Raw genomic sequence first — 27,500 nt, forward strand, 5'->3', positions numbered from 1 at the left:
CACACAGTGTATCATAAAGGTGGTTATGAGGTGTTGTGAGGGTGCATACATGGCTATAATGAATCTCACAATGACTTATAGCTACACTTATAGGGCGTTATAGACACTTATAGGGTGTTATGGACGCTTATAGGGCGTTATAGACACTTATAGGGCGTTATAGACACTTATAGGGTGTTATGGACGCTTATAGGGTGTTATGGACGCTTATAGGGCGTTATAGACACTTATAGGGCGTTATGGACGCTTATAGGGCATTATGGAGGCTTATAGGGCGTTATAGACACTTATAGGGCGTTATAGATGCAAGCTTCATAGAAAGTGTTACCGGTTTTTGTATTGAAAGTAACTATTGATAGTCGTAACACTGAAGACATTTCAGTTTTATTTTGTTTTTTTGGATTCCCCCCTTTTTTTCTCCCCAATTGTATCCGGACAATTACCCCACCCTTCCGAGCCGTCCCGGTCGCTGCTCCGCCCCCTCTGCCGATCTGGGGAGGGCTGCAGACTACCACATGCCTCCTCTGATACGTGTGGAGTCACCAGCCGCTTCTTTTCACCTGACAGTGAGGAGTTTCACCAGGGGGATGTAGCGCATGCGAGGAGCACGCTATTCCCCCCAGTTCCCCATCCCCCCTGAACAGGCACCCCAACCGACCAGAGGAGGCGCTAGTGCAGCAACCGGGACACACACCCACATCCGGCTTCCCTCCCACAGACACGGCCGGCTGTGTCTGTAGGGATGCCCGACCAAGTCGGAGGTAACACGGGGATTCGAACCGGCGATCACCGTGTGGTAGGCAACGGAATAGACCGCTACGCCACCCGGACGCCCAATTTGGTAAGACTTTGCTATCCAAATGACACAGACGTGTCTGAGCTCTGCCAGATAAGTATTCTTACAGTTGTACAGTTTGTTTAGAGTAACCAGACTGGGTTAACATGATGTAATAATAACAATGATTAAAGACCAGGTTGTGACAGTACACTACTGTACTGTACTGTACTGGACTGGACTGTAGTGTAGTTAGAGACATTACCTGCGGTCACACCAGAAGAACCTGTCAGGCCTGAAGGAGTGACTCTGCTCTGCACGTGAGTTGTTAACAGTCTAACATCAAATTGTGAGTCTGTTTTTATGTGAGTCAGCAGTGTCACACAGGACACACAAGTGACTCCGGAGTCACTAATCAATGACACGCTAACTTATGAGACAGTATCTGTATGATATACTGGTGTGTGTGTGTGTGTGTGTGTGTGTGTGTGTGTGTGTGTGTGTGTGTGTGTGTGTGTGTATACCGTGTCTATGCCAGACTCCAGGGTAGTGGTGGGAGGGGCTACAGCAGTGGGCAGAGTGGGGATGGCAGGGGGAGCAGCTTCCTACAGGCCACCATTCAGGGGAAGGGTGCAGGGTTAGTGACGGCTACACAGCCATTAGTGAGGACAATATGTCTCACACACACACACACACACACACACACACACACACACACACAACACACACAACACAGCCCCTCCAGTACTGGACAGACAGTGATGTCATGAGGTCAATGAGGTTAACAAAGTGAGAGACAATCCTAGTGTACAATATTTTTTTCTTTTTGATTCCCCCCCCCCTTTTTCTCCCCAGTTGTATCCGTCCAATCACCCCACTCTTCCGAGCCGTCCCGGTCGCTGCTCCACCCCCTCTGCCGATCTGGGGAGGGCTGCAGACTACCACATATCTCCTCCGATACATGTGGAGTCACCAGCTGCTTCTTTTCACCTGACAGTGAGGAGTTTCGCCAGGGGGACGTAGCATGTGGGAGGAGCATGCTATTCCCCCCAGTTCCCCCTCCCCACTGAACAGGCGCCCCCACCGACCAGAGGAGGTGCTAGTGCAGCGACCAGGACACACACCTGCATCTGGCTTCCTACCCACAGACACGGCCAATTGTGTCTGTAGGAACGCCGGACCAAGTCGGAGGTAACACGGGGATTTGAGCCGGCGATCCCCGTGTTGGTAGGCAACGGAATAGACCGCCACGCCATGCGGACGCCCTCTCCATATTGTCAGTATCAGAACTGTTAGCATGTTTTACTACGTTCCCATATATTGCATGTTGTGACTGAGGGATATGAGGGAACGTTAATTTACAACACAACATGCAAAACCGTACACTAAAACAACTTCCCTTAGACGTCCAGTGAGGGCTCAACACTGCTAAACGGTTTTGACCAATCAGAGTCAAGGGTTGTGAAAAAGGAAAAACAAGCAAAAGTAAGACGGCTGTTTTCTGTCAGGTTGGATTCATGTTGCGATGGGTTTTTTTTTCTTTACTGGAGCAATAAAGACGACAGGCGGTCATGTCCACTACCACAAACTCGGCTGCTGCTGTTTGGAGGCAAAGGCAAGTCCAGTAAACTCCGACAGGACAGGCGGCGGCGGCGGCGGCACACAAAGGTCAGCCAGGCAGCGTGACATTACCGAGCTTCTGAAAACAAGGTTTATTCCTGGTATGCGAAACGCCGCAGCTTGCTTTCCATAGCGCACAACAACTCCAAACACTGCTACTTCATGCCACCCTCATTTGCATTTTGTGTGGCAGATCTGATGTAATAAAAAAACGGCAGCGTCCCTGGCCGGTTGGAATTTTATGACCCCAAATCAAAGTCAGTTTTAACCGTCACTGAATTATGTGACAACAGCTCTATAAAACGTTTAATAACCGCACAACAGGTTTAGTGGTTCAATGCCGCGCAGGATTCATTAAGCGTTCATAGTCACAGAGGTGGAAAAGTACAGCTATGCAACACGGCTGCTAAATGGGCGACCCCCTGTTGCTACCCCCATCTTCCGGTTGCAACCCCCCCTGTACCCCGGCTGTATGAAGGTGTATCTTATTCTGGAGGGTACCCCATCTCTCTTACAGTAAAACAGATCACAGCAGCGCTGCACATCCATTATCCATGATGAACGCCAGTTCTACGGCGTGGCATACAGGTTAGGTACCGTAACTGACAAAACAGCTCATGTAGCCTCGAACATCGCCCACTGGCCTAGCACTAGGGAGTACTGTATGGCTAATACACCTGCCATCTGCTAGTCTGAGGGATCAACACATTGCTAATACCCTTCAGCAGAGACCTATAGCAAAGGTGGTGTAGCGCTGTGGCGCTGTGCCTCATGATAAACAGGTGTATTTTAACACCTAACCGCTAACCAGTGGCTGCTGCAGGGCCACCGCTCGCCCACCTCTAGGGCTGAAGGGATAATGTGAAGGACTAACCGCCTGTCAAGCTTTTTTTGTGGAGTGCCTAAACGCTAACCCAGGAGCGCTTCGGCTGCTAAGCGCACACACAGTAAAACATAAACTAGCATGCACAGCTAGCTCTCTGGTTCAGGACTCTATGATAGCCTGTCAGAGGCGTAGCGTAGTGGCTCAAGGCGAGAGGGACTATAAAGCAGAGTTAATGGGCTGTAGAACTACTGTGTGATGAAGCGCTAAGCTAACACAGTGAGGCCATGGCTGCACTTCATCACACACGAACACTGTGTGTGTGTGTGTGTGTGTGTGTGTGTGTGTGTATGAGAGCGAGTGAGAAAGAGAATAAAATGTTTTTAGTACTTTTGCGTGTGTCTGTTTACCTCACAGGTGTGGTTCAGGTAGGAATCACCGTCCTGTGTCTTAAGAATAAGTCATTTATTCGTGTGGTTCCTTTATTGTTTTGTTTTATCATCTACTGAGGGATCCTTGTAAGCGATACGTGTGTGTGTGTCTAGCGGTGTTTGTTCGTCAGTGGTAAATTCAACTCTGTGTGTGTGTGCATGCGCACGTGTGTGTGTGTGAAGTGTGTGTTTATTGGCGGATGTTAATACATGCTACTTACTGTAGGAACCCCTAGAGGTGGTGAGACAGGGGCCGGGGTTAGCGGGGGCTCGGGTTTAGATTCCTCCTCCTCCTCCTTCTCAGGCTCCAGTGGCAGGATGGGGGGAGGCGGAGGGGGGGCCAGGTTGGGGCATTGACCGATGTCGGCGTTCTCAAAGGATACGGGCTGGGAGAAATCTGACAGCCTGGGGGCACAGACAGGCAGACAGGCAGTTAAATATACAGTGTCAGCCAGGAGAGTCCAGATGTGGTCTCTGGTGGCGCGATGGGGAAGGGAGAGGGCGACAAGACAGCGCTGTACAAACACACATAAAAAGAAGAGAGAAGACGGTATGGAGCTAGGACTATGTTTATGACATTAGACAGCTCAATTACTGCTGCTGCTGCTGCTGAGACAGACACTGGATTTATCATCATCATCTTCTTCTTCATCACTGATCCTGCAAGCGTTAAGTTACCGTATTTCTCAGACACAATTCGCACTCAGAAAAAAAAATTGCATTGCTATGAGGAAAAAAGTCGCTTCAGTGTATAAGTAGCATTTAAATGGTGGTAGCACAGAAACTGAGTGAGAAGAACGAACATTCCCAGTCAAATCAACATGGCAGGATGGTCAGAGCAGCGGCCATTTTTACACGAACCGCTGCCACTGCAAAGAACCGTGACCGTCGTAGCGGGCTAACTTCCATACAAACCGACTGGCGGCACGTCACGGACTTTTTTTGTCTGTTTGAAGTGAGGTTTTGCAGTTTTGCAGTACTGACCAAACGAGCAGTGGAGTAGTATGAACGGCCCACTGACGTGTGTTGGCACCATAACAGCTAACAACAATCGCCATTTTCTTTTGAACTTCTCAAATTACCACGGTTCTATGTCCGTTCAACTCTCGTTCAGTTTCTACGGTTGGTGCAGTATTTTCAATTGAGTCACAAGACTAAACATTGCCATCTAGTGGCCTTAGTTGAAATGCAGTGTATGCAGAACTGCAGAACAGACGCGCCAGCTTTGCAAATGGCTGAAGAGGAGCCAGTCATTATCAGACTTTCAAGCTCAGGTCTGGGGATGATTTGGCCCCTAGCGTGCTCACAATTCAACATAGCCTGAATGCCATAAAATCACAATATGTATAGAAACAATGTACGAGACATCCAAGACGTATAGTGAGAGTTTTGTGGACAGAGGAGACACATGGCACGGTGTTTCAATGGCGTATGAACACACAGGGAGTACGGGTTACAAACACCTTTTTAGATCCAATCTTTATAACGTGAACTGACACCGAGATGACAACGGTAACCCTACCCCAAGTTCAGCTCACTGCCAAATACTTGAGCTTTGAAAGACCAGCTCTAACTCTTTATTTACTGCTGAGATGTCAAAAAGGCCAACTAGAGGGCGTGGCGGTCTATTCCGTTGCCTACCAACATGGGGATCGCCGGTTCGAATCCCCGTGTTACCTCCGGCTTGGTCGGGTGTCCCTACAGACACAACTGGGCGTGCCTGCGGGTGGGAAGCCGGATGTGGGTATGTGTCCTGGTCGCTACCGTAGCATCTCCTCTGGTTTGTCGCAGCACCTGCTCAGGGGGGAGGGGGGAACTGGGGGGAATAGCGTGATCCTCCCACGCGCTACGTCCCCCTGGCGAAACTCCTCACTGTGCTGGCAACTCCACATGTATCGGAGGAGGCATGTGGTAGTCCACAGCCCTCCCCGGTTCGGTAGAGGGGTTGGAGCAGTGATCGGGATGGCTCGGAAGAGTCGGGTAATTGGACAGGTACACTCGGGGCCAACTAGAGCCCACTGTTACAACACAGCAGATACTGAATATAGAAATACCAATGCTTTAAAAAAATCCATTTTCTTACATTCAAATACTTCAACACATGAAGAGTCGGGCTGCTGCACCCTGTTCTGTGCTCAGAGAGTATTTAGCATCGTAGTCCGGATGTCTGCACTCACTACAGCCTTACACTATTATACCGTGTGGCCTCACTAGTGTTAAATGAACACAACGTAGTAAGGCAGTAACTAGTGTGACTGAGTACCTAGATGTGAAAAAAATACACTTTATAATGAGCTTAGTCCACTAAGTCCCTCATGGAATGCCCTTTTTCACACATCCTCTGCTCTCTCATCTTAATCCCCCGCTCCTTCCTCCTCTTGTAACTCGTACCCCTGCCGGCTTCTTACCTGCAGCGCAGGCTGTGTAAAGTCAACTGTTCTTTCTACCCGTGATCTTGTGTAATGAGTTGTCTCTTCGACAATAATATGAAAAAGCAGCCTATTGGATCGCATAACCGCCTGTTAGATCCTAAATGTGCCTCCTCATCCTATCCAATCTGAACCCAACTCCCCATGCCGTCCTTCATCTTCCTCACTGTGGTGCTTTTGTGGTGCTCACCGTCTAACTGATGCGTGCAATGACAATCTGAACGGGAAACAAAAGAAGAGAGGGAGATGTCCATGCTGTGGTGCCAATGTGCAGTATCTGATATTCAGGTGCAAATGGAGGTCTTCGGGGAATCCATTTCAACTCACTGCTTCAACAGTTGAGCTAACACCTACTTAAGTTAGCTTTCCACATGCAGGAGCTTCTCCTGTATGTACACCTCTGAGGGGGAGGAGGGATTACGTACACGGCGTTGACCATGAGGTTCCATATGCATCCTTGGAAAGGAATGTTGGCTCTGTTGGAACTCTGCTCGACCTCAGAGGGAATACCGCCGAGGAACAGACGCTGTAAGCTCATTGGCTGATCATTGGGGAGCCCCGCCTCCCTCTTTGCCTCTTCGTCTACCTGCACGGCGAAGGCTCTGGAAACACAAACACACACGCGCACACACACACACACACACACATGAAACAAAAATGCAAGACACACTTTACATGTAGCTTATGAAGAAACCGAGTCCCTAAAAAATGACATTATGAACGTAGAGCTATAACCCACAAAAGACGACCTCCATGCCCATTTACGGTGCACAGCCCCCCCCCCACCGTGTATGTGTTCAGATAAGAGCAAGCACAAACAGTCCAACAAACCTGCCCGCCAGTCTCTCTATGCGTAAAGAGTGCTCTCTCCCATCATGCAGTATGCCTTGGTCAGGTCTTCTGAGGACACGACGTGGACTATGACTGCCGGTAAACACCAAGACCTCCAGAGAGCCCTTACTCAGCATGACGGACAGGTAGGGCTGCAGGGGACAGAGACAGATTATGTGATGAGTGCATTGGCAGACGAGTATGATGGCATATATACAAACAAGTACCTCCATAGGAGCTCATGCTGACAAAGACAAATAAGAGGAGGACATTTGACAGGTGGATGGAAAGAAGGACTTTCAGATCTCGAGTTCACACCACAACCTCAGAAAAGTTCATTCAACGACTATATTTGCCACAGATTGGGTCTGGAGTACCAGAGAAGGCATTCAACGGTTGGACGATTGGACAGAAATGCAACGGATAAACAAATAAAAGATGGATCAGATCTCCACTTCTGACCCTCAGACGTAAGAGAACACAAATCATGCAGATCGTCCACAAAACTCTGAAATTCAACAACAAAAATCGAACCTGTACAGAAACAAAATGACCAAAGCACAGCTGTGAAATGAAAATGGCATCTCGTGAATGATTTGACAAGGAGAAGGAAGGAAAGGAGGTGGAAGAGGGAGGAGACCAGCTACCGGGAAAGAGAACTAAAGAGAGGAGACATAAATTGTGGGTTGAGGTAGATAAGAGGATAGTGGAGGGACTTGTGTGAAAGATGCGGGGTCTCACCAAGAGAAAGTAGGGGGACGGGGTAGGAGAGAAGTGGACTAGGGAGTGGGGGAGGAGGGAGGAGAGGATAACAAGAGATGAGAGGAGGAGAGAGGATAATAGGAGAGCGAGATGAGAGGGCAGAGAGTGAGGTGGAGCGAGCCGGTGTGAGAGAGATGGAGGAGGGAGGAGAGAAGTGGACTAGGGAGTGGGGGATGAGGTAGGAGAGAAGTCGACTAGGGAGTGGGGGGGAGGGAGGAGAGAAGTGGACTAGGGGGTGGGGGATGAGGGAGGAGAGAAGTGGACTAGGGAGTGGGGGCAGGGTAGGAGATAAGTGGACTAGGGAGTGGGGGGGTAGAAGTGGACTAGGGAGTGGGGGGAAGGGAGGAGAGAAGTGGATTAGGGAGTGGGGACAGGGTAGGAGAGAAGTGGACTAGGGAGTGGGGGGGAGGGAGGAGAGAAGTGGACTAGGGAGTGGGGGAGGAGAGAGGAGAGAAGTGGACTAGGGAGTGGGGACGGGGTAGGAGAGAAGTGGACTAGGGAGTGGGGGAGGAGGGAGGAGAGAAGTGGACTAGGGGGTCGGGGATGAGGGACGAGAGAAGTGGACTAGGGAGTCGGGGGGACGGAGGAGAGAAGTGGACTAGGGAGTGGGGGAGGAGAGAGGAGAGAGGAGAGAAGTGGACTAGGGAGTGGGGACGGGGTAGGAGAGAAGTGGACTAGGGGGCGGAGGACGGGGTAGGAAAGAAGTGTACTGGGGAGTGGGGACGGGGTGGGAGAGAAGTGGACTAGGGAGTGGGGGAGGAGGGGGGAGAGGATAACAAGAGATGAGAGGAGGAGAGAGGATAATAGGGGAGCGAGATGAGAGGGCAGAGAGTGAGGTGGAGCGAGCCGGGGTGAGAGACACAGAGGAGGGGAGAGAGAGGGGGTGCTGGAGAGCAGCGGTGCAGGGTCAGGCTAATTTGAATTTTAATTCACTGTGTGCCAGAGGGCGAAGTGGGAGACAATTTACCACCTGAAAATGGAATTTCAATTTGAGGTCGGGGACAAATTGAACTGAGATGTAGCTACAACATGCCTTTCTCTGCTCTGTCACACAGACACGCGTGTGGCCACACACACACACACACACACACACACACACACACACACACACACACACACACACACACACAGAAAGACAAATACACTTCAACAGACCGACACTTCCACACAAATATAAGAACACGGACATATGCAAGGAAACACAACGGAGACACGAGTACAAAGCTACACACATAGCATGGCGCACAATTCGGTATATGTATGCAAGCACTGACACGCGAGTATCTATGGGCACGCACGCACACACACACACACACACACACACCACACACACACACACACACCCTTCTCCTCCAACCTCCCTAATCCTTTCTGAAGTCCAATTTAAAAAATGTATGGTTATTACTGAAGTTTTGCTTCCATGACGCTCCCTATGTGTCCCCGGCCTCGGCAGCAAACCCACTCATTAAGGTGATCATGGCGAAGCGCTCATTTTAAACACCGACATGATCTGTTAGCTATTAACTAATGTGTCAACACTGCTTCATAACGGGTTCTCTTTAAAGAAATAATTGAAATGTAATAAAAAAAATGTTTTAAATCAAATGGTATAGTTTTGCTAGTTTGACATTGTGTTAGTAAGGTTGACTCTTGCGCGTCGGGCTGTTTCTGCTGCCAAAGGAGAGTAAAATCATAAAACAAGACAACTGTAAGACAAGACTCTTCCTAGACAAGACTCTTCCGCTTCCGGTGTGGGAAGACGGCGGCGTGAATTCACGTTTGCCGTGGCCTCACCCAGTACCGTCCATGCAGTGTGTTTGTCCACGTCTAAGTTTGTGTCTTTGTTTGGTGGCTGGGAGAGCTGGTGCTGGATTGGCTGGGAGGGCCTGGCCAGCTGCGTCCTGTGGGCCCAGGGACCACGGCCCTGCCCGGAGCTGCACCCGAGGTAGAAACACTGAAGCCAGTCTGGCAGGACGTGGAAGCGGGGCAGGCTAAGCTAACTGCTAGCCCATGCAGACCGGCAGTTCCGATAACACCGAGGGCGGTCCGGCAGCCTCGCTTAGCCTTGACCATATTTTTGGTGTTGTCGTGTGGCATGCGGGGAGGTGTGTTGAAGGTGTCTGGCTAAGATAGCTGGCATTGGATCGGTTGGGGGAGCCTGGCCTGCCTGGAGCTGCGCCCGAGGAGGAAACACCGAGGGCGGTCTGACAGGACGTGGAAGCGGGGCAGGCTAAGCTAACTGCTAGCCCATGCAGACCGGCAGTTCTGACAGTCATCCTGGCCGGCGTTCGCTCTCTTGGACAGTAATTTTTTTTGCTGTTGTGGATATGTTGGATATGTGTGTTCTTGTAGTTTGGATGTGTTTCTGTCTTTGTGTCGCACCGCCGTGGGATGGGGGAAACGACATTTCCGATTCCTGAACTGTAAAGTGGTACGCAGGAAGTGATGTAGAGTTGGCTGTACCCTTCACCTACCTAGTAGGACACACACTGATGTAAAAGGCTCTCACTGTGCAAAGGCCAAAAGCGTCACATACCCCAGTTGTAACCAGGGTCCTGTGGGTTCTCTGCTGTGCTGGTATGATGTAGTGTTCCAGGTCTTCTCAGCACAGGCTGGGACGAGCCTGTGGGATTTTAGCGGGCTGTAATGAACCAAATTCTCATTAAAGGCCAGAATTGTTGGCCCCGTAACCTATCTGTTTTGTTGCAGCATGTTGCCTCCGGGCACAGCGGTGAAGTGCTTAGCATGGTCGCCTCACACCAAGAAGGTCCTGGGTTCGAGCCCCGGGGTGGTCCGACCTTGGGGGGGTCGTCCTCTGTGTGGAGTTTGCATGTTCTCCCCGTGTCTGCGTGGGTTTCCTCCGGGTGCTCCGGTTTCCTCCCACAGTCCAAAGACATGTAGGTCAGGTGACTCGGCCGTACTACATTGTCCCTGGGTGTGAATGTGTCGGCCCTGTGATGGCCTGGCGGCCTGTCCTGGGCGTCTCCCCGCCTGCCGCCCAATGACTGCTGGGACAGGCACCAGCATCTCGCGACCCCGAGAGCAGGATAAGTGGTTTGGATGATGGATGGATGGATGTTGCCCCCGTGTGTGTGTCGCGGTCTTTAAACATGGACCAGAGGGAGCCGCTGTTGCCATGGCGGGAGCGAGGTGATGTCCGAGGCCTTCGCTACGCTGAAACCTCTCGTCGTCGGGAAATTCTCCAGCCCATTTTCGACGCCATGCTGCTCTGTTGTTCATGGTACCGTAATGTTTGATACCTCAGCCTCTCCAACTCAAACAAGTCACCCTCCTCCCTCTCCCAGTCTGTCGTCCCTCTCTCCTCCTGACTAAACCCTCTCGTCCCTTCACTCACTCCATCAGTCTGTTGATGCTCATCCCTCTCTCCTCCTTTTAGCTCTGCCTCACTCCTTTCCATCTTAGCTCTTTTGATCCTTGAATCCTCTACGTTTCTCCTCCATTTCTCCTTCACTATCTATCACATCTTCTATTCTTCATGCCTTTTCCCCCCCTCTCTTCCTTCTCCTCTTTCTTCCCCACGTTCCTCTCGTTCTCCCCGTCTTTCAATCATTGTCTCTACTCTCTTTTTGTCCTTCTCTCTCATCTCCTCTGGCTCTCTACCTTTACCTTTTTCAGTCTCTTTTCAACACCCTTCCCTTCCCTCTTCTAACACACCCCTCTTCCCCTCATTCTCTCTTTTCTACCCCCCTCCCACCACTTATACCTAAATGCCACACTTATCTGACTCCGTCTCCCGGTTGTCTTCCCTTCTATCACAATCTTCTCTGTACCCCCCCCCCATCTGCCTCCCATCTCTCTCTCCCTCCATCTCTCTCTCTCTATCTCTCCATCCCTCTCTAGCATATCCATTGGTCAGGGCCAAGTTGAGTTGATGGTGTTTTTAACCTCGTTTAACCTGTCTCTCTACACAAAGGCACTCACAAAGGCACACAGACACACACAGACACACACACCCTGCCTGCCAGCATAGTTAGTATAAATAGATTCATGCGCCCTACAATCAGTGATGATGGATAGGCTAGAAGTAACCCTCTGTCCTCTCTCTATTATGCAAACTCTCTCTCTCTCGTGCTCAAACACACACACACACACACACACACACACACACACACACACACACACACACACACACACACGCACACACACACACAGCTAGATGATTTAAAACACACAGCCACAAACAATAACAATCATGTATTCATGTGAGCAAGTCACTCAGCTTATATTGACAGACCCAGATCTAATGACACACACACACACATGATCTCTGTGTGCACAGTAATCTTTTCTTTATCAGCCACCCTGTGTGTGTGTCTGTGTGTGTGTGTGTGTGTGTGTATGTGTGTTCATGCCCACAGGTGTTGTGTGTGTGTGTTTTGGCTTAAAGACAATCCAGTCACCCTAGTTCAACAAACACAAATCTCATTAATATGCACTTATGGAAACTTCATTCACTTAGGGAGAGGGTGTGTGCATCCTCGTGCGTGCGTGTGCGTGTGCGTGCATTTGTGTGTGTGTGTGTGTGTGTGTGTGTGTCCATGTTTGTGTTTTTGTGTGCACAGCTAAGATAGCAAGCTGCTCTTCTGAATACAAGCTAGGGCTAAACAGATAGGTACACAGACAAACACCGACCAAGATGGAAAGACAGACAGCCAGATAGATGGATTTGGCAGAGGAGATAGACTGATAAGTTAGACAGACAGACAGACAGGCAGGCAGGCAGACAGACAGATGGATAGACAGACAGACAGACAGACAGATAGACGGAGAGATAGATAGATGGACAGACGGACGGATGGATCAATAGATAGATAGATAGCTAGATCCTGCAGAGAAAGCATAGACTCTAGTGTGTGTGTGTGTGTGTGTGTGTGTGTGTGTGTGTGTTGGCCTAAAGACAATCCAATCAACCTGGTTGCCAATAAATTCAAATCTCATTATGCACTTATGGAAACTTCATTCATTTAAGGTGTGTGTGTGTGTGTGTGTGTGTGTGTGTGTGTGTGTGTGTGTGCGTGAGTGAGAGTTTAACCCACTTCTCCTGACTGTCTGCGTCTTCTCTTGGGGCTAAACCGATTAGTGCTCTGGGCCTGGGGTGCAAAGAGATCGAAGGAAATCCAACAATAAACATCATAAAACAACAATATGAAACAACAACAATGCAACAACCAAAGTAGGAAACTACTTAATGCTTATCCAAAGGAATTGAAGCAAGTGCAACTGGACTTGGTATATATGGTATATATACCAAGTATATATACCAAGTCCAGTTGCACTTGCTTCAATTCCTTTGGATAACCATGACCTGGACGAATGAGAACATTCACAGACATAGGAAACTACTTCCTCTTTTTTTTTTCATTTTCCTTGCCCAATTATTTGGCCGGATCATTTGTTTCCCCCTTGAAACCTTTCTTAGCTGGATTTGTTATTGTGTATTACAAGAACATCTGAGAAATCACAGGCAAAGTGGAAAACTGAGGTTTCGACGTGTCTAGAAATCTCTGCACAACTCACAAAACAAATCTGCATGCGATTTTCTAGACACAGTCCAGAAATGATAATAAAAACGTGAAATAACATGAAAATGGTAGTTCGGTACCAGTCAGCATGGTGAACAAAGATGAAGTTTCAGGTTAAAGCTCACCTGCTGGCTCAGTGCCGAGGCGCTGCCGACCGCTAGTAAGATGGTCCCTGTGTCCTCCAGGGTGCTGAACGACAGGCTGATCTCTGTGCCGATGGCTAACGACAAGCCGGCTAACTCTAAATAACCAGGCTTTGAGAAGCTGACGGTGTGGAGGTTCTATCAAAGAGGCAAAAGACATCACACAAGTGTACTCATTTGTTACTGTGTTACTGCCAAAACCTTTTTCAGTGTTTTAAAAATGTCTCCTTGTCTTATTGTTGCCGTGAAATGGAAATATAGCAACGGTAAAATGTGAAAAGTAGTACGTGGTCAGACTTGATTTCATCAGGCTGAGACAGACCTTAACCAAGGTTTTACCTACACAATAACAGAAAACTTCACACACACACACACACACACACACACACAGACATAATCAGCAAAGGCTTCCTTTATTTCATAAGGACCTGCAGTCTCACTCACACACACACACATGCACGCACGCACAAACACACACACGCACGCACAAACAGACATAACAGGTTAATGACAAAAACAGACATAACAGGTTAATGACAAAATCAGACATAACAGGTTAATGTAAAAAAACAGACATAAAAGGTTAATGACAAAAACAGACATAACAGGTTAATGACAAAATCAGACATAACAGGTTAATGTAAAAAAACAGACATAAAATGTTAATGTAAAAACAGACATAACAGGTTAATGACAAAATCAGACATAACAGGTTAATGTAAAAAACTGACAGAACAGATTAATGTAAAAAACAGACATAACAGGTTAATGACAAAAACAGACACAACGGGTTAATGTAAAAACAGACACAACAGGTTAATGAAAAACACACATAACAGGTTAATGACAAAACCAGACATAACAGGTTAATGACAAAACCAGACATAACAGGTTAATGACAAAACAGACATAGGTTAAAAGGGAGAATCAAGAATTGCTGAATAGACCTGACTTCACTCCACACTTGCTCAACCCTGGACCTTTACCTACTTTCAAACATGCTTTGATTTATCATGTCGGTCGTATAGGCTCACAAATTCATGTAAATGAATACAATTCAATTATAATGTGTGTATAATGTGTCTATATTATAGTTATCTCAGTTGTGTGGTACAAGGGGAGACAGATTGCTAAATAATTGTGTAAGTATAAAAAAGAAGTTGAAACTGCAAATAATGACAGTGTTGACGTAAGGTCTTCAGATGAGCAACCCCCGTCTTTCTCTTTCACGCCCTAGGTAAAGCCCGTGTCATCTGCTGAAGGACTAAAAAAAGAAAAAAGATGCATGTGGTGAGAGAAGAGAAACTAGTAAGAGAGACTAATGTTTAGGATTGGAAACAAACTAGAGGAACAGGCTGATGGTTCCAGACACTTCAAAATCCTGTTAAAGTCCTATCCATACTATGTAGGCATTTTCCACCCACATATTCAAACAATCACTCTTCTCTCTTTCTCACACGCACACAAAGACACACACACGTGCATTAAGTAGTACAACAACCTGTATGACGTCAGTGAAATGAATTACCTCGCAGATATTCTTACCTCCACATTACAGCCTTTGGTGAGCCCAGTGTAATCTGAACTACTGAGGAGGTTATACGGGGTTCTGGAGATTTCAATGTCTCGAAGACAGCCCGCGTAACGCTTCAGCGTAACCTCAGACCTACGAAAGGAGTGTGAACGCTATTCAGACTCATCGTTTAGCCACAGTGAACACAAAATAAAAATCTGCATCCCCTTCACATCCACCATTTGTAACAGTGAACAATTGTAAAAAAAGAGTCAATATAGGATTGAAGCTGGTGCAGGGTGTATCCAGCTAGCTAGAGCTGAAGCATAGCGGTGTCTGGCTGGGATCAATCGGGATCTGATGTTTGTCCATACTGCCACAGATATAGAATAATGCAGCCATACCCCCCACACACACAGGTAAAGGATCACCTTGGATGACTGGCACCAACCCTTTACCAGGGATACACGTCTATGTTTTGGTATTGGCCAAAATAATCACTTTCTGCCATCGACTGAGGCAGAAACACTTACCGAGTGTTATTTATTACTGAGTTCAGAGTGATTGTGTTTTTTGTTGATCTCCTCCGCTCTTCATGCATTCGGTTTAGATTACTTCAGTGTGATTCTAGGCAGTGTGGAAGTAATCTCACAGTTCCTATTGAGGACACCAAGAGGAAAACTATTTGCGAAAGCTGTTCCACAGAAATATCAAGAGAGGGCGCATCACCAGGAGGTTCTCCGCTACAAACGTTAATTTACCACCCGGGAACACCCGCCATCAATGGCCTGAGTCTCTGAAAATGTTGGGGAATAATATCCCCCCCCCCATTGTATCCGGCCAATTACCCCACTCTTCCAAGCCTTCCTGGTCGCTGCTCCACCCACTCTGCTGATCCGGGGAGGGCTGCAGACTACCACATGTCTCCTCCCATACACGTGGAGTCGCCAGCTGGTTCTTTTCACCTGACAGTGAGGAGTTTCACCAGGGGGACGTAGCGCGTGGGAAGATCACGCTATTCCCCCCAGTTCCCCCTCCTCCCCAAACAGGCGTCCTGACTGACCAGAGGAGGCGCTAGTGCAGCGGCCAGGACACATACCCACATTGGACTTCCCACCCACAGACACGGCCAATTATGTCTGTAGGGACACCCGACCAAGCCAGAGGTAACACAGGGATTCGAACCTGAGACCCCCGTGTTGGTAGGCAACGGAATAGACCGCCATGCCACCCGCACGCCGAATAATGTCTTCTGAAAGGAACTGACTGTTCAGTGACGCTAACAAGGTTTTTTTTCCTCCCCCTTCTTCATGTTTTGTCATTGAATTTGTATTTAAAATCATAAATCCAAAGAAGAACGTACCTAACTTGTATGATGGAATACATTTGGAAATACAGTAATATATATAAATAAACGAGAAAAAATGTTTCAGTTTCAGACTGGTTGAAAGATTTTATAGGTCACTACTGTTATCGGCCAAGAGGTTTCATTATGGTGCATCCCGAAAGTATGACTGGAAATGTTGTTTCCCAATTGGAATTACAAAAACGAGAAAGTCTGTCGGAAAAATCCCTCACCCACCTTTGAAAGACGAGTTTTTTTTTTAATGTCACAACTTTTCAAACTTTACAAACCCTCCCCCAATTATATCTCACTCTAAAGATGCCACAAAAATGCAGCTGGGATGCTGTATCCTGGGTTGCATGGCCAAACATCAAATTCAGACTAATGGGGATGAAGAGTGATTTCAAGCTGCGATGTGCACGAGCCTTAGGCTGCCTGGGCCAGCCAGGATACAGAGCTGACAGCAAGACAAAGAGACACACACACACACACACACACACACACACACACACACACACACACACACACACACACACACACACACACACACACACACACACACAGTGCAACCACTAATGCACACACAGATATACAGACACACAGTACTCTCATTCTCTCTCAAACAACCACCATTACATGTTGTCATACTATCAAGACACTCCACCCCCCCCCCACACACACACACACACACCTGTCAAAATCACAAAAAATACACACATCTACTCGTATAAAGTGAACTAAAGTCCGGCATCAGCGTGGCCTCATGCAGAGGATGATTTCAGGCAGAGTGACATTAAAATGGAAAACAGAATAATCCATCACATTTACAGTAACGGTGTTTACCTGGCTTTCATGCTGTAGACAAAAGTAAAAACACAGCATTAGCTTGCTGCCACATCAAGACAAACACACACACACACTCACTGATACGACATTATTATTATCATTATTATTATTATTATTATAAACTGCTGGTTTTTATTTGTTACAGCGAGTCAGTGAGTTTTTCGATGGTCTTCCTTATAGAGCATGTTTGGCCCATGTTTCATGAGGATCAAACCATCCATCCTTCCATTATCCAAGCCACTTATCCCAACTGGGGTTGAGAGGATGCTGGAGCCTATCCCAGCAGTCACTGGGCGGCAGGCGGGGAGACACCCTGGACAGGCCGCCAGTCCATCACTGGGCCGACACATTCACACCTAGGGACAATTTAGTACAGCCGAGTCACCTGACCTACATGTCTTTGGACTGTGGGAGGAAACCGGAGCCCCCGGAGGAAACCCACGCAGACACGGGGAGGACATGTAAACTCCACACAGAGGACGACCCCCAAAGTTGGACTACCCCGGGGCTCGAACCCAGGAACCTTGTTGCTGTGAGGCGGCCGTGCTAACCACTGCGCCACCATGCCGCCCAGGATCAAACCAGCACATTTTAAACCTCAACAGGCTGACAGACATCACTGACAGGCAAATACGATCAGTTAATTGGCGTTAGAAAGACAGACTACTGACAGAATATCAAGTGTTTTAAATGACTGACATACTGTACTGAGAGGTAGCTTGCATGTAATGGAATGCAAAACAAAATACACACACACACATATTTGATAACAGATCTAACGCACACAGTTAAAATACCACCAGTCTTCACAGTGTATGCTCATGCGACGCTGTGTCTGTGTGTCCCTGTCTGTCTCTGTCACCCACGGTCTGGGTTTGTTACGTACGTATGTGTGTACCTGTAGTTTCCAATGATAGGGAGTCCTCCGAAGTAGATCTTCTGGTTTTCCTTTAGGTTCAGACCAGTGGCAGAGCCCAGAGACGTTGCCACCATCTTCTCCTCAGCACTGCTGTCAATGTCCACGATGTTCACCGTGGCTGCGGAGGTGGATAAATATATACAGGAAGACGGATGGAGCTGGCGTATGTAACTGACTGTGTATTGCTGCACGTGTGCATGTCTGAGAGATTAAACTAACAACAGGCCTCTATCGATGCCGTGACCGTGGCCGTCCTGCGTACCTTGCTTCTTGTTGCGGGTCATGGTTAGAGACTTCCAGCGCCCGTCATTGTGGCGGCTGGCAGACGTGGCAGTGCCAACTCCTGAACCGAGATCAAAAGTCATCTTCACCTTTCCTTCTGACAGCTCCAGAGACATGAAGTCCTTCTGCAGGGAGGAAGAGCGAGAAAGAGGATAAAGAGAGAGAAAGAGAGATAGTTTGATGCATATTTTTATCATCAGTTATGAGTTTCAACATTACCCCCCCCCCCCTCTCGTGTGTGTGTGTGGGTGGGTGTTGTAAGGGGGTACATGAGAAGCCATAATACTAAGGAGTCTCTGAAATGCTGCTGAGGTGCCCACCAGTGATGCCAATTTATAATTTCAATGGGGTATCCAGGTGGTGTGGCGGTCTATCCCGTCGCCTACCAACACAGGGATTTCCGGTTCGAATCCCCATGTTACCTCCGGCTTGGTCGGGCGTCCCTACAGACACAATTGGCCGTGTGTGCAGGTGGGAAGCCGGATGTGGGTATGTGTCCTGATCGCTGCACTAACGCCTCCTCTGATCAGTTGGGGCACCTGTTTGGGGGGGAGGGGGAACTGGGGGGGGGATAGCGTGATCCTCCCATGCGCTACGTTCCCCTGGCGAAACTCCTCACTGTCAGGTGAAAAGAAGCGGCTGGTGACTCCACATGTATCGGAGGAGGCATGTGGTAGTCTGCAGCCCTCCCCGGATCGGCAGAGGAGGTGGAGCAGAGACCCGGATGGCTCAGAAGAGTGGGGTAATCGGAAGGGTACAAGTGACAATTGGGGAGGGAAAAAAAAAGGGGGGGGGATTACATTTCAATGTAACCCACTGAAGGAAGCGGCAAACCAGGAAGTAAGGGTTGTAATTTTCACATAATGATATGTCTGCCAGTAATGTCACCGGCTTTTCTGGACATTTTGGTGCCATTTCGGAGACACACAGTAGATTGCTAGCTATTACTGCTGCTAATGCAGTGTTATCCCTATAAAAAATATAATATAATATATCAACACTATTTATATACTATATATAGTGTTGAAAACTGTGGTTGTTCCCCTTTGACAGACCTAGGTTGCCTGGGTCCATCCTTGCAATCCGCCCACTCCACTGAGTTGACTGATTCTGGTGGTCTGGCATCATGACATGAAACAGCAGTTTCTGGGTTGAAAAAGCAATTATCCAATGAGCGCTGCGGGTGGGGGTGGGGGGCTAACAATCAGCCAATCAGCGCCACGGGTGGGACTAACGCTGTTGTCGATCTGGGTGATTTTTTTTTTCCGTTTTCTCCCCAACTGTATCTGGCCAATTACCCTGCTCTTTTTTTGTTTTTGTTTGGTTTTGTTTTTTTGAGCCGTCCCGGTCGCTGCTCCACCCCCTCTCTGCCGATTCGGGGGTCACCCCGACCAACCAGAGGAGGTGCCGGTGCAGCGACCAGGACAAATACCCACATCCGACTTCCCACCCACAGACACGGCCAATCGTGTCTGTAGAGACGCCTGACCAAGCCGGAGGTAACACAGGGATTCGAACCGCCGACCCCCGTGTTGGTAGGCAATGGAATAGACCGCTACACTACCCGGGCGCCCTTTGATCTGGGAGATTTACCCCGACATCTCGGAAACATTCACTTAATGGCCCCTCTTTCATGTCTGGGCTCCTGAGTAATATTCTTAAATGTATTTTACACAGACGGCATGTCTTCTCCATATCGCCCGGCATCCTAATGTGTTTTTACTCCGCTCCGCTCCACCCCGGCAAGGCGGATACGTTGGTCTCTAGTGACTGGTTAGGGAAAATTGAAGCCCCCTCCCCCACGGAAAGCTGTTAGAGCGGGGGCAATGTCAGGCCGAAGATGGAAAGGGGAGTGAAACGGCTTGACAATTCTGTCTGATGTCAGGCGAAGACCTAGCCGGTTCTACGCCCTTCTAGCAAAGCCAAGGCTACAGCCGTTGCTCCTCGCAGTATGTCCAAGAACCTTCTTAAAGGCCGTGACCGAATACTGTGTAGCTCACCGAAGCACCTGTTGTATATGTGCCTCTCTATCATTCTCTGCTTGTGACTGTGCGTCCTCGTGATCCATGTGGGCTTACCAGGTCATCGGTGGCCAGGTACATGAGCAGGGCGTCAGAGGAGAAGCTGCGGAACTTGAAGGTAATGGTGGAGATGTTGGGGTTCCACCTTGTGGGCCGACCCACTGCGGAGTAGCCCTCTCCGTCCAACTGCACCGTTCCCTCGCTGTCTGAACGCTGGGGACTGACGGAGAAAGACGAGACGGACAAATTTAGCACCCGACGGTACTTAGATCAACATCGTGTCCAAGTCACCAGTTCGGCTGTTGCTTACGGATCGGAAGGCTGAGAGAAAAGGAGAAATTCAAGGTTGGCGTCATTAACTTCTGGGTTGGTGTGAGGACATTTACACCTACCCACTCACTCTTCTTCTTGTGTTTTCATCTCAAGTTGAGACATCCCCAACATGAGAAAAGGTAACGTCTACTCTTGCGAAATGACTGCTGTCATAAAAGAATAAATCTGGTTCCAGATACAGTAGAGCGACGTATTCAGGCCCGCTTGGTCATGGTGTGAATATGTTTGCAGGTGTATGTTGGCGTGCATGACTGTGTGTGTGTGTGTACCTCTCTACGCATCCCTTGCAGTCTCCATGTCTCTCTCTGTAGTTCCACAATCCAATTGGTTTGTTATCCAGATAGGTCTCCCCCATACAGCCTGTGAATGTGGTGGTCTTCACCGCATCTGCCTTCTATATCAGAGACCCAAAGAAAAAAAAAGAACGATACACAAAGAGCCGCCTGTCATCTGTCAGCGAGCCGTGTTACCGCCGTAACGATAAACAAAAATTACAAAAGTAAATACAGCCGTGTAGTCTAAATTCATTGCTCTCAGAGGTTTAGTGCAACTTGACAGACACACAACACACAAACCTTGACCGTGCCCAGTATTCCTCCAACAAACAGGTAGGCGTTCTGGTCCACGTCCAGGATGGTGAAGGCAGAGGGGGAGTTGGCACTGGCAGGGGCCGGCATCATCCCAGCCATAGGACCTTCCAGTGGGTAGACTGATATGGTACCATTCAATCCATTACTGGAGAGACAAAAAGACGGGGTGGCTGAGTAAGTGACGAAATGAGACACAGATGGAGAAAGTGAGAGAGCAACAAGGAGAGAAAGAGAGCCAAGAAAGAATAAATGAACTTGCAGAAGCACTCACCGCCAGCCTTTATACAACCTCTACTGAGAATTTATGGTGGAAAGCCTGTCCTGAAAGCTACAGGGGTGGCAGGACCTCTGTGCTCTGAGGTGAAATTAAAGTTGCCTGTGTTATTTATTCTTGTAATAAAAGCAGTATGTCATTTTGGGCTCCGCGAGTAAATTTTAAGATGGACAGAATGCGGTGGAGCAAATTGAATTTGCCCCTTTGGGAAATCTCTGTGGCAAAAAAATGCATGGACGAGCTGGGACCTCTGCCTTGTGCGAATGTGTCTTCGGCATATGTACTCAGCACAAACCCGGCATTCACAGGGAAGAATGGGGGGTCTCCGGATTTCATTATATCAGCGTAATGATGTAGCAACAGCTGACGACACTGCGAAGTCCTGATTTCCCAAGCGAGATCCCTGGTTTCTTCAGGGTGTGAATGAGGCGACATCCTGAGGCAGGCCAGCGCACAGCCATGTTGGTTACTGCTGTAATGTGGGGCAGGTACTGTTGCTTCAGAGGTACACTACGCAAGACACAGACCCTATCGGCACTTGAATGAAAAACAGCAATCACGATGCCGTCCGGACACTGCTTGGCATCCTGCGCATCATATTCTTCATATAGCTTATAATTCTATTATAATTCTGTTATCCTCTTTCAATGTTGTATTGTGTAAATTGTGTAAACACAACATCCATTGCATGTTGTGCGTCTTGGGAGAGAGATCCCTCCTCCGTTGCTCTCCCTGAGGTTTCTTCCTATTTTTTCTCCCTGTTAAAGGTTTTTTTTTTAGGGAGTTGTTCCTTATCCGACGAGAGGGTCTAAGGCCAGGATGTTGTGTTGCTGTTAAGCCCACTGAGGCAAATTTGTAATTTGTGATATTGGGCTATACAAATCAAATTGACTTGACTTGATGAAAAAAACAGAACCTGTCACCAGAAAATACCCCCGCACCACCAAATCTCTGTCTCTTCCAAATAGTGCTGCTTTCTTCACTGTGATCAGAGTAACATTTTTAAAACCGTAACACAATACATGCACAACTTAAAAAAAAAATCACAACAGCGCCAAGGGAAGAAGTAACACAACTACAGTCAATGACAGATGGACAGCGACAATGACAAGAGAAAATGGTGACGACTACTGTGGCTGCTCATCAGCTGATGTGTAGCCCTTTATGGACAGCATGGCGGGCAAAATAAGTGTACACACTCACTTCCTCTCAACAGAGCGGACAACATTTTAATAGAACATTGAGCATAAGGGGCTATGGTGTAAGGTTACACACATGGCTTGCCTTCTTGATTTACACTCGAAGTTAGGGCCGCACAATTAATTGAATGTTAATTGCAATCGCGATTTTGGCTTCCCACAATTAAATGAACATGGTCGACTGCGATATTGATGTTTAAAATGCGTGCTCCGCTGCATATCAAATCAGGCGCTTTGTAAACTAACTGCCTGACCAATCACAGCTGTTCCCTTTAAGCGCCACCAACCCCGCAGCGGCAGCCTGTGCAGAAATTTTCTGGTTGCTGCGGCTGCAGTCCGCAGGGCAAAACTCTTTGGAAATAGTTTGGATTTTGGGCAAGTGATGTCAACCAAGAACAAGTCACATGCAAAGAGTGCCATAGAATCTTGTGTGCGCCACAAAGCAACCCAACTAATCTTTTCAACCGTCTGAAAAAACACCACAGACTGCAGTACAATGAATGCACGAAGGCCCAAGAAGAATAACGTTGCTAAAGTTAGCTCACCGAATCCCCGCCCTTGTCCAGAGTCGACTCAGACATCCATAACAGCAAGCCCGTACAGTGCGTCACCGTATCCATCCAGCTCCCAAAGACAGACATAACCCATGTGATCGTGTTCCATTTGGCCAAAGACACGTGTCCAATAAACACTGTGAGCGATGGAGGCCTCAGGAAAATGGTCAACACACCGGACAATAGATGTGTGATCCCTTACACCAGTGGTTCTCAACCTTTTTGGGGTCCTGGACCCCCCTGCGTATTTTTGGACCCCTCCACCTGATCTTGGGGGAGGGGGGTTGCAATTTGATAGAAACAGTAGAAACCGCATTTTAAATTGCATTATAGCATTTATTCACTCTTTGGGGCAAAAATAAGAGCTTTCAGTTGTAACTTAGATATAGTTAACAAAACAGAATATGTATTCAGTAACTTTCAGATATATGCAACAACAGAATTTTTATGCAGTAACTTTTAACAATGCAAACGGGAGCGAGATCTCTTATTAAAATACAATAAATTACACTTGTGAAACAGATGTAATTAGAGAAAAAAGTCCTGTTACCCTTTATAGTTTAGGTAGATAAAGGTCTCAGTCACATTTGAGTAAAATAATCCTATTTCTATAAATGTCATAGGATCTTTTTTTTAAAGATATTTTATTTTCACGGACCCCTTGCAATTACACCACGGACCACTAGGGGTCCGCGGACCCCCGGTTGAGAAACACTGCCTTACACAATTATCTTTCCAAAGTGGCATTACCTGCGCTTTATGCAAAACGTTGAGGGGAAATAGACAGGGATGCCACAGCTGTTGAGTACTTTGCGACTACCACTGACCTATGGTCAAACAGAACAACGGAGCCGTACCTGAGCCTGACAATTCATTACATCGATGGTGATTTTAAAATGAATGACTATTCATTTTAAAATCACCGTCATTTTTCCCACAAGACCACACGGGAGAATTATTTTGAAAGAAAATATATTTTGTCCCTAAAATCGATGAATAACTGATAAATAATCGTGGTCTCAATATTGATCAACATAATGTTGATTATCATTTTGGCCATAATCGTGCAGCCCTACTCGAAATACTGCTGTGCATTTCAGTGCGGAAAGACCGTAACCGGTGTGGGAATATGAGAGGACAGGGAGGAAACTGGTGGACTCCAGAAATTTCTGGGTCCACTCTCTGGTCCAATTCAGGCAAAGGGGAGGTAGCTCGGGTGAGTGAGGTCATGTTCAGAACTGTCCCCACTCAAGTCCTCTTTCAAACAAAGGTGTGGCACCACCGCGGGCATAGAGAGGTTTCTCCACCCCGTGTCCAGATGAATGGTGAAGCATCTTCAAACTGACGTCCAGTGAATAGATTTAAACCTCTCCCGGATATCATCGTCCCAGTTTACTGTGGGGTACACTTGAAGGAACCTTCCCCCATTTCTACACCACATACAAGGCTCAGCGTTTCCGGTTTTTATTTTTCAAAAGCCATCCAGCATGCTGAATTTCGCCACAAGAGGACACTGTTACATAACCTCACACAAACAGGAACAACTTTTTGGACCCGTGGAAACATAAAATCCGGGTGAAAATCAGTTTAATGCTCCTTTTAAAAAATCTGGGTGTTTCTCGGTGAAAAGCGGTAAAAAGCGAAAACGCTGAGCTTTGACCACATAGCATCTGTCCTTAGACAGAAGGCTCCTCCACCATGTGTTTTAATATGTGACCATCCTTCAAGGATGTGCTGTTGAGACTTCACTTTGATACGGAGGGAGCAACGCCACAACCTAGAAAAATGACTTTGAACCGATCACGGAGGACAAAAGCTAGCCAAATGGAAAGTGAAATGATGAGGAGCTCATCATTTCACAACACCTCTAAACTTATAGAAAGTATTGCAGGCTGTAAAAACGTTCATTTAGCCCATCAGCTGGCTTGCTAGGTGCACTGTCTTGCATTATATGAGCATGCAACGATAATGATGTTATAAGCCAAATTAAATAAAATGTCCCTCGCTAGGCTGATTCTTTGCATATCAGGTTTATATAACATTCTGAAGAATGGAAGAATTTTCCACAAATATCTGCGGGCTCCAATCCAACTTGAAAAAAGTCTGATGACGGCTTTTAAACGTGAATTATAAGATGCCACCGGTCCGTCTATGTGCTTGTCAATACGAGAGAACGTACTGTGTCGGTCTTCAACGTGGGCTTAATGCACGCCTCTGTACAAATGTCACAGTCCGGCTTGTGCGTGACACAGAAAAGCCTCCGTGCGTGTGCATGCATGCATGTGTTGGTGTAGACGTCTCTTACCGAGAAGCTTCAATCCTGTGCCAATTCCCATCGTGAATGGTAAGGTGGGGGTATTCGACTCTCCCTACACCCGAACCCACATCCCAGAGGAAATTCACCTTCCCTTTCCGCATCTCTAAGGCTAGGAAATCAACCTGAGAGAGAGGGGGGGGGAGGCAAGACAGAGTAACGTTATAGAAAATGAAAGGGAAAAAGGGAGGCGGAGACCAAGAAAGGGAGTGAGAATGGGGAGGAAAACAGGAGAGAGTGACAGAGGTGTGAAGAGAGGGATATAGGAGACAGGAAAATTGGGTACAAGACTGGCAATGGTAAAAACATTACTGGAGACGGAAATTAAAGGATGTGTCATTCAAAGGGACAAACAGTGAAGTTTTTTTCCCCCTCCTTTTTCTCCACAATTGTATTGGGCCAATTACCCCACTCTTCCCGAGCCGTCCCGCTCGCTCCTCCACCCCCTTCGCTGATCCGGGGACAGCTGCAGACTACCACATGCCTCCCATGTATTTGGGCATATTCTATTATCTGGACGTTGTCTCTGAGGTAGAGCTTGATACTTCTGCCAAAACCCAATAGATTTGGCACCCATCCATTATCCAAATCGCTTATCCTGCTCTCAGGGTCGCGAGGATGCTGGCGCTTATCCCAGCAGTCATTGGGCGGCAGGCGGGGGAGACACCCTGGACAGGCCGCCAGGCCATCATGGGGTCTGTATAGGGTAGAGGGTTTGGCCTATATTTCTCAAATACTTTTTGGGTTCACGTCAGGTTCCCAGTTATATTTGTGTGTTTGTAACACCTATCTCAGCCACGTCTGTCATAAACTTCACCATCACATCGGATGTGATGATTGACCAATGAGAGATGGATTCACCGGTCAGTCTGAGACGCTGCTTCTTCTGGATTGGAGAGAAACGCCGGGCTCGGATTACATTCAGGCTGCGCCAGATGAAACGAGGCAGCGTCTCCTCTACACACTTGTTGCACGGTCACAATATTTTCTGTTGGCCTGTCCTGTTCATTTAAATTCACATGGCCTGCTCCAAGCCCAAGGCGGGACTACTAATTACAGCTTGTTTTCGAGGCGTATGTTGTAAGACTTGTGTTCATTTGAGAGCGGGAGTGTAATCAGACTTGAAAACGGTCTGCGTCCGTCCTCCTCTGTATCTGTTAGCATGACTGACAGTTCACAAAGTTTTCGTTGACTGTAATTTTGTTAATTTTATTTTGTATAGTCTGTGTTTGGGGCGGCACGGTGGCGCGGTGGTTAGCGGGGTCGCCTCACAGCAAGAAGGTCCTGGGTTCGAGCCCCGGGGTAGTCCAACCTTGGGGGTCGTCCTCTGTGTGGAGTGTGTATGTTCTCCCCGTGTCTGTGTGGGTTTCCTCCGGGGGCTCCAGTTTCCCCCCACAGTCCGAAGACCTGTAGGTCAGGTGAATCGGCCATACTAAATTGTCCCTAGGGGTGAATGTGTGTGTCGGCCCTGTAATGGTCTGGCAGCCTGTCCAGGGTGTCTCCCCGCCTGCCGCCCAGTGACTGCTGGGATAGGCTCCAGCATCCCCCCGCGACCCTGAGAGCAGGATAAGCGGTTTGGATAACGGATGGATGGACGGCCTACGTTCCAAGGCATTTTAAGGGTGTTTTACAAACAAAGAAGGTTTAAAATAGCAGAATGACTCCAGTTCTTGGCTGAAATCCTATACTGGTCAATGCCCTTGTTAAGAGGATGTTAGACCGTAATCCGGCTCAGGTTCAAAATTTGATGCTGGTGGTCCGGTCCAATCGGATTCGGACAGAATGTTGTCGGACTACGACTGGATCAAGTTCAAAATTTCAGGCCTGATTCAAGCTTTACTCTGGGGTACACACACACACACACACACACACACACACACACACACACACACACGCACGCACACACAGCATTATAATTCATTTGGTATTAAGCTCTATTTGAAAATATCAGAG

At 47.9% G+C, this 27,500-nt stretch overlaps 1 protein-coding gene across 1 annotated transcript in view; it reads right to left on the reverse strand.

Moving 5' to 3' along the window:
- lama2 (laminin, alpha 2) overlaps positions 1-27,500 on the reverse strand; it is a 334,247-nt gene that overhangs the window by 12,225 nt on the left and 294,522 nt on the right. The window contains exons 52-66 of the mRNA XM_056294135.1: positions 25,539-25,672; positions 21,192-21,351; positions 20,886-21,010; positions 20,341-20,503; positions 18,243-18,387; positions 17,960-18,098; positions 17,059-17,070; positions 14,903-15,023; positions 13,340-13,495; positions 12,729-12,782; positions 6,910-7,061; positions 6,504-6,680; positions 3,871-4,054; positions 1,300-1,380; positions 1,041-1,111 (exon numbers count right to left, since the gene is read on the reverse strand). Coding sequence (XP_056150110.1) covers positions 1,041-1,111; positions 1,300-1,380; positions 3,871-4,054; positions 6,504-6,680; positions 6,910-7,061; positions 12,729-12,782; positions 13,340-13,495; positions 14,903-15,023; positions 17,059-17,070; positions 17,960-18,098; positions 18,243-18,387; positions 20,341-20,503; positions 20,886-21,010; positions 21,192-21,351; positions 25,539-25,672 — 1,874 coding nt within the window. The remainder of the gene's footprint in view (positions 1-1,040; positions 1,112-1,299; positions 1,381-3,870; positions 4,055-6,503; positions 6,681-6,909; positions 7,062-12,728; positions 12,783-13,339; positions 13,496-14,902; positions 15,024-17,058; positions 17,071-17,959; positions 18,099-18,242; positions 18,388-20,340; positions 20,504-20,885; positions 21,011-21,191; positions 21,352-25,538; positions 25,673-27,500) is intronic.

The sequence above is a fragment of the Lampris incognitus genome, chromosome 15 (genome assembly GCF_029633865.1).
Source record: "Lampris incognitus isolate fLamInc1 chromosome 15, fLamInc1.hap2, whole genome shotgun sequence".
NCBI classification, from domain to species: Eukaryota; Metazoa; Chordata; class Actinopteri; order Lampriformes; family Lampridae; genus Lampris; species Lampris incognitus.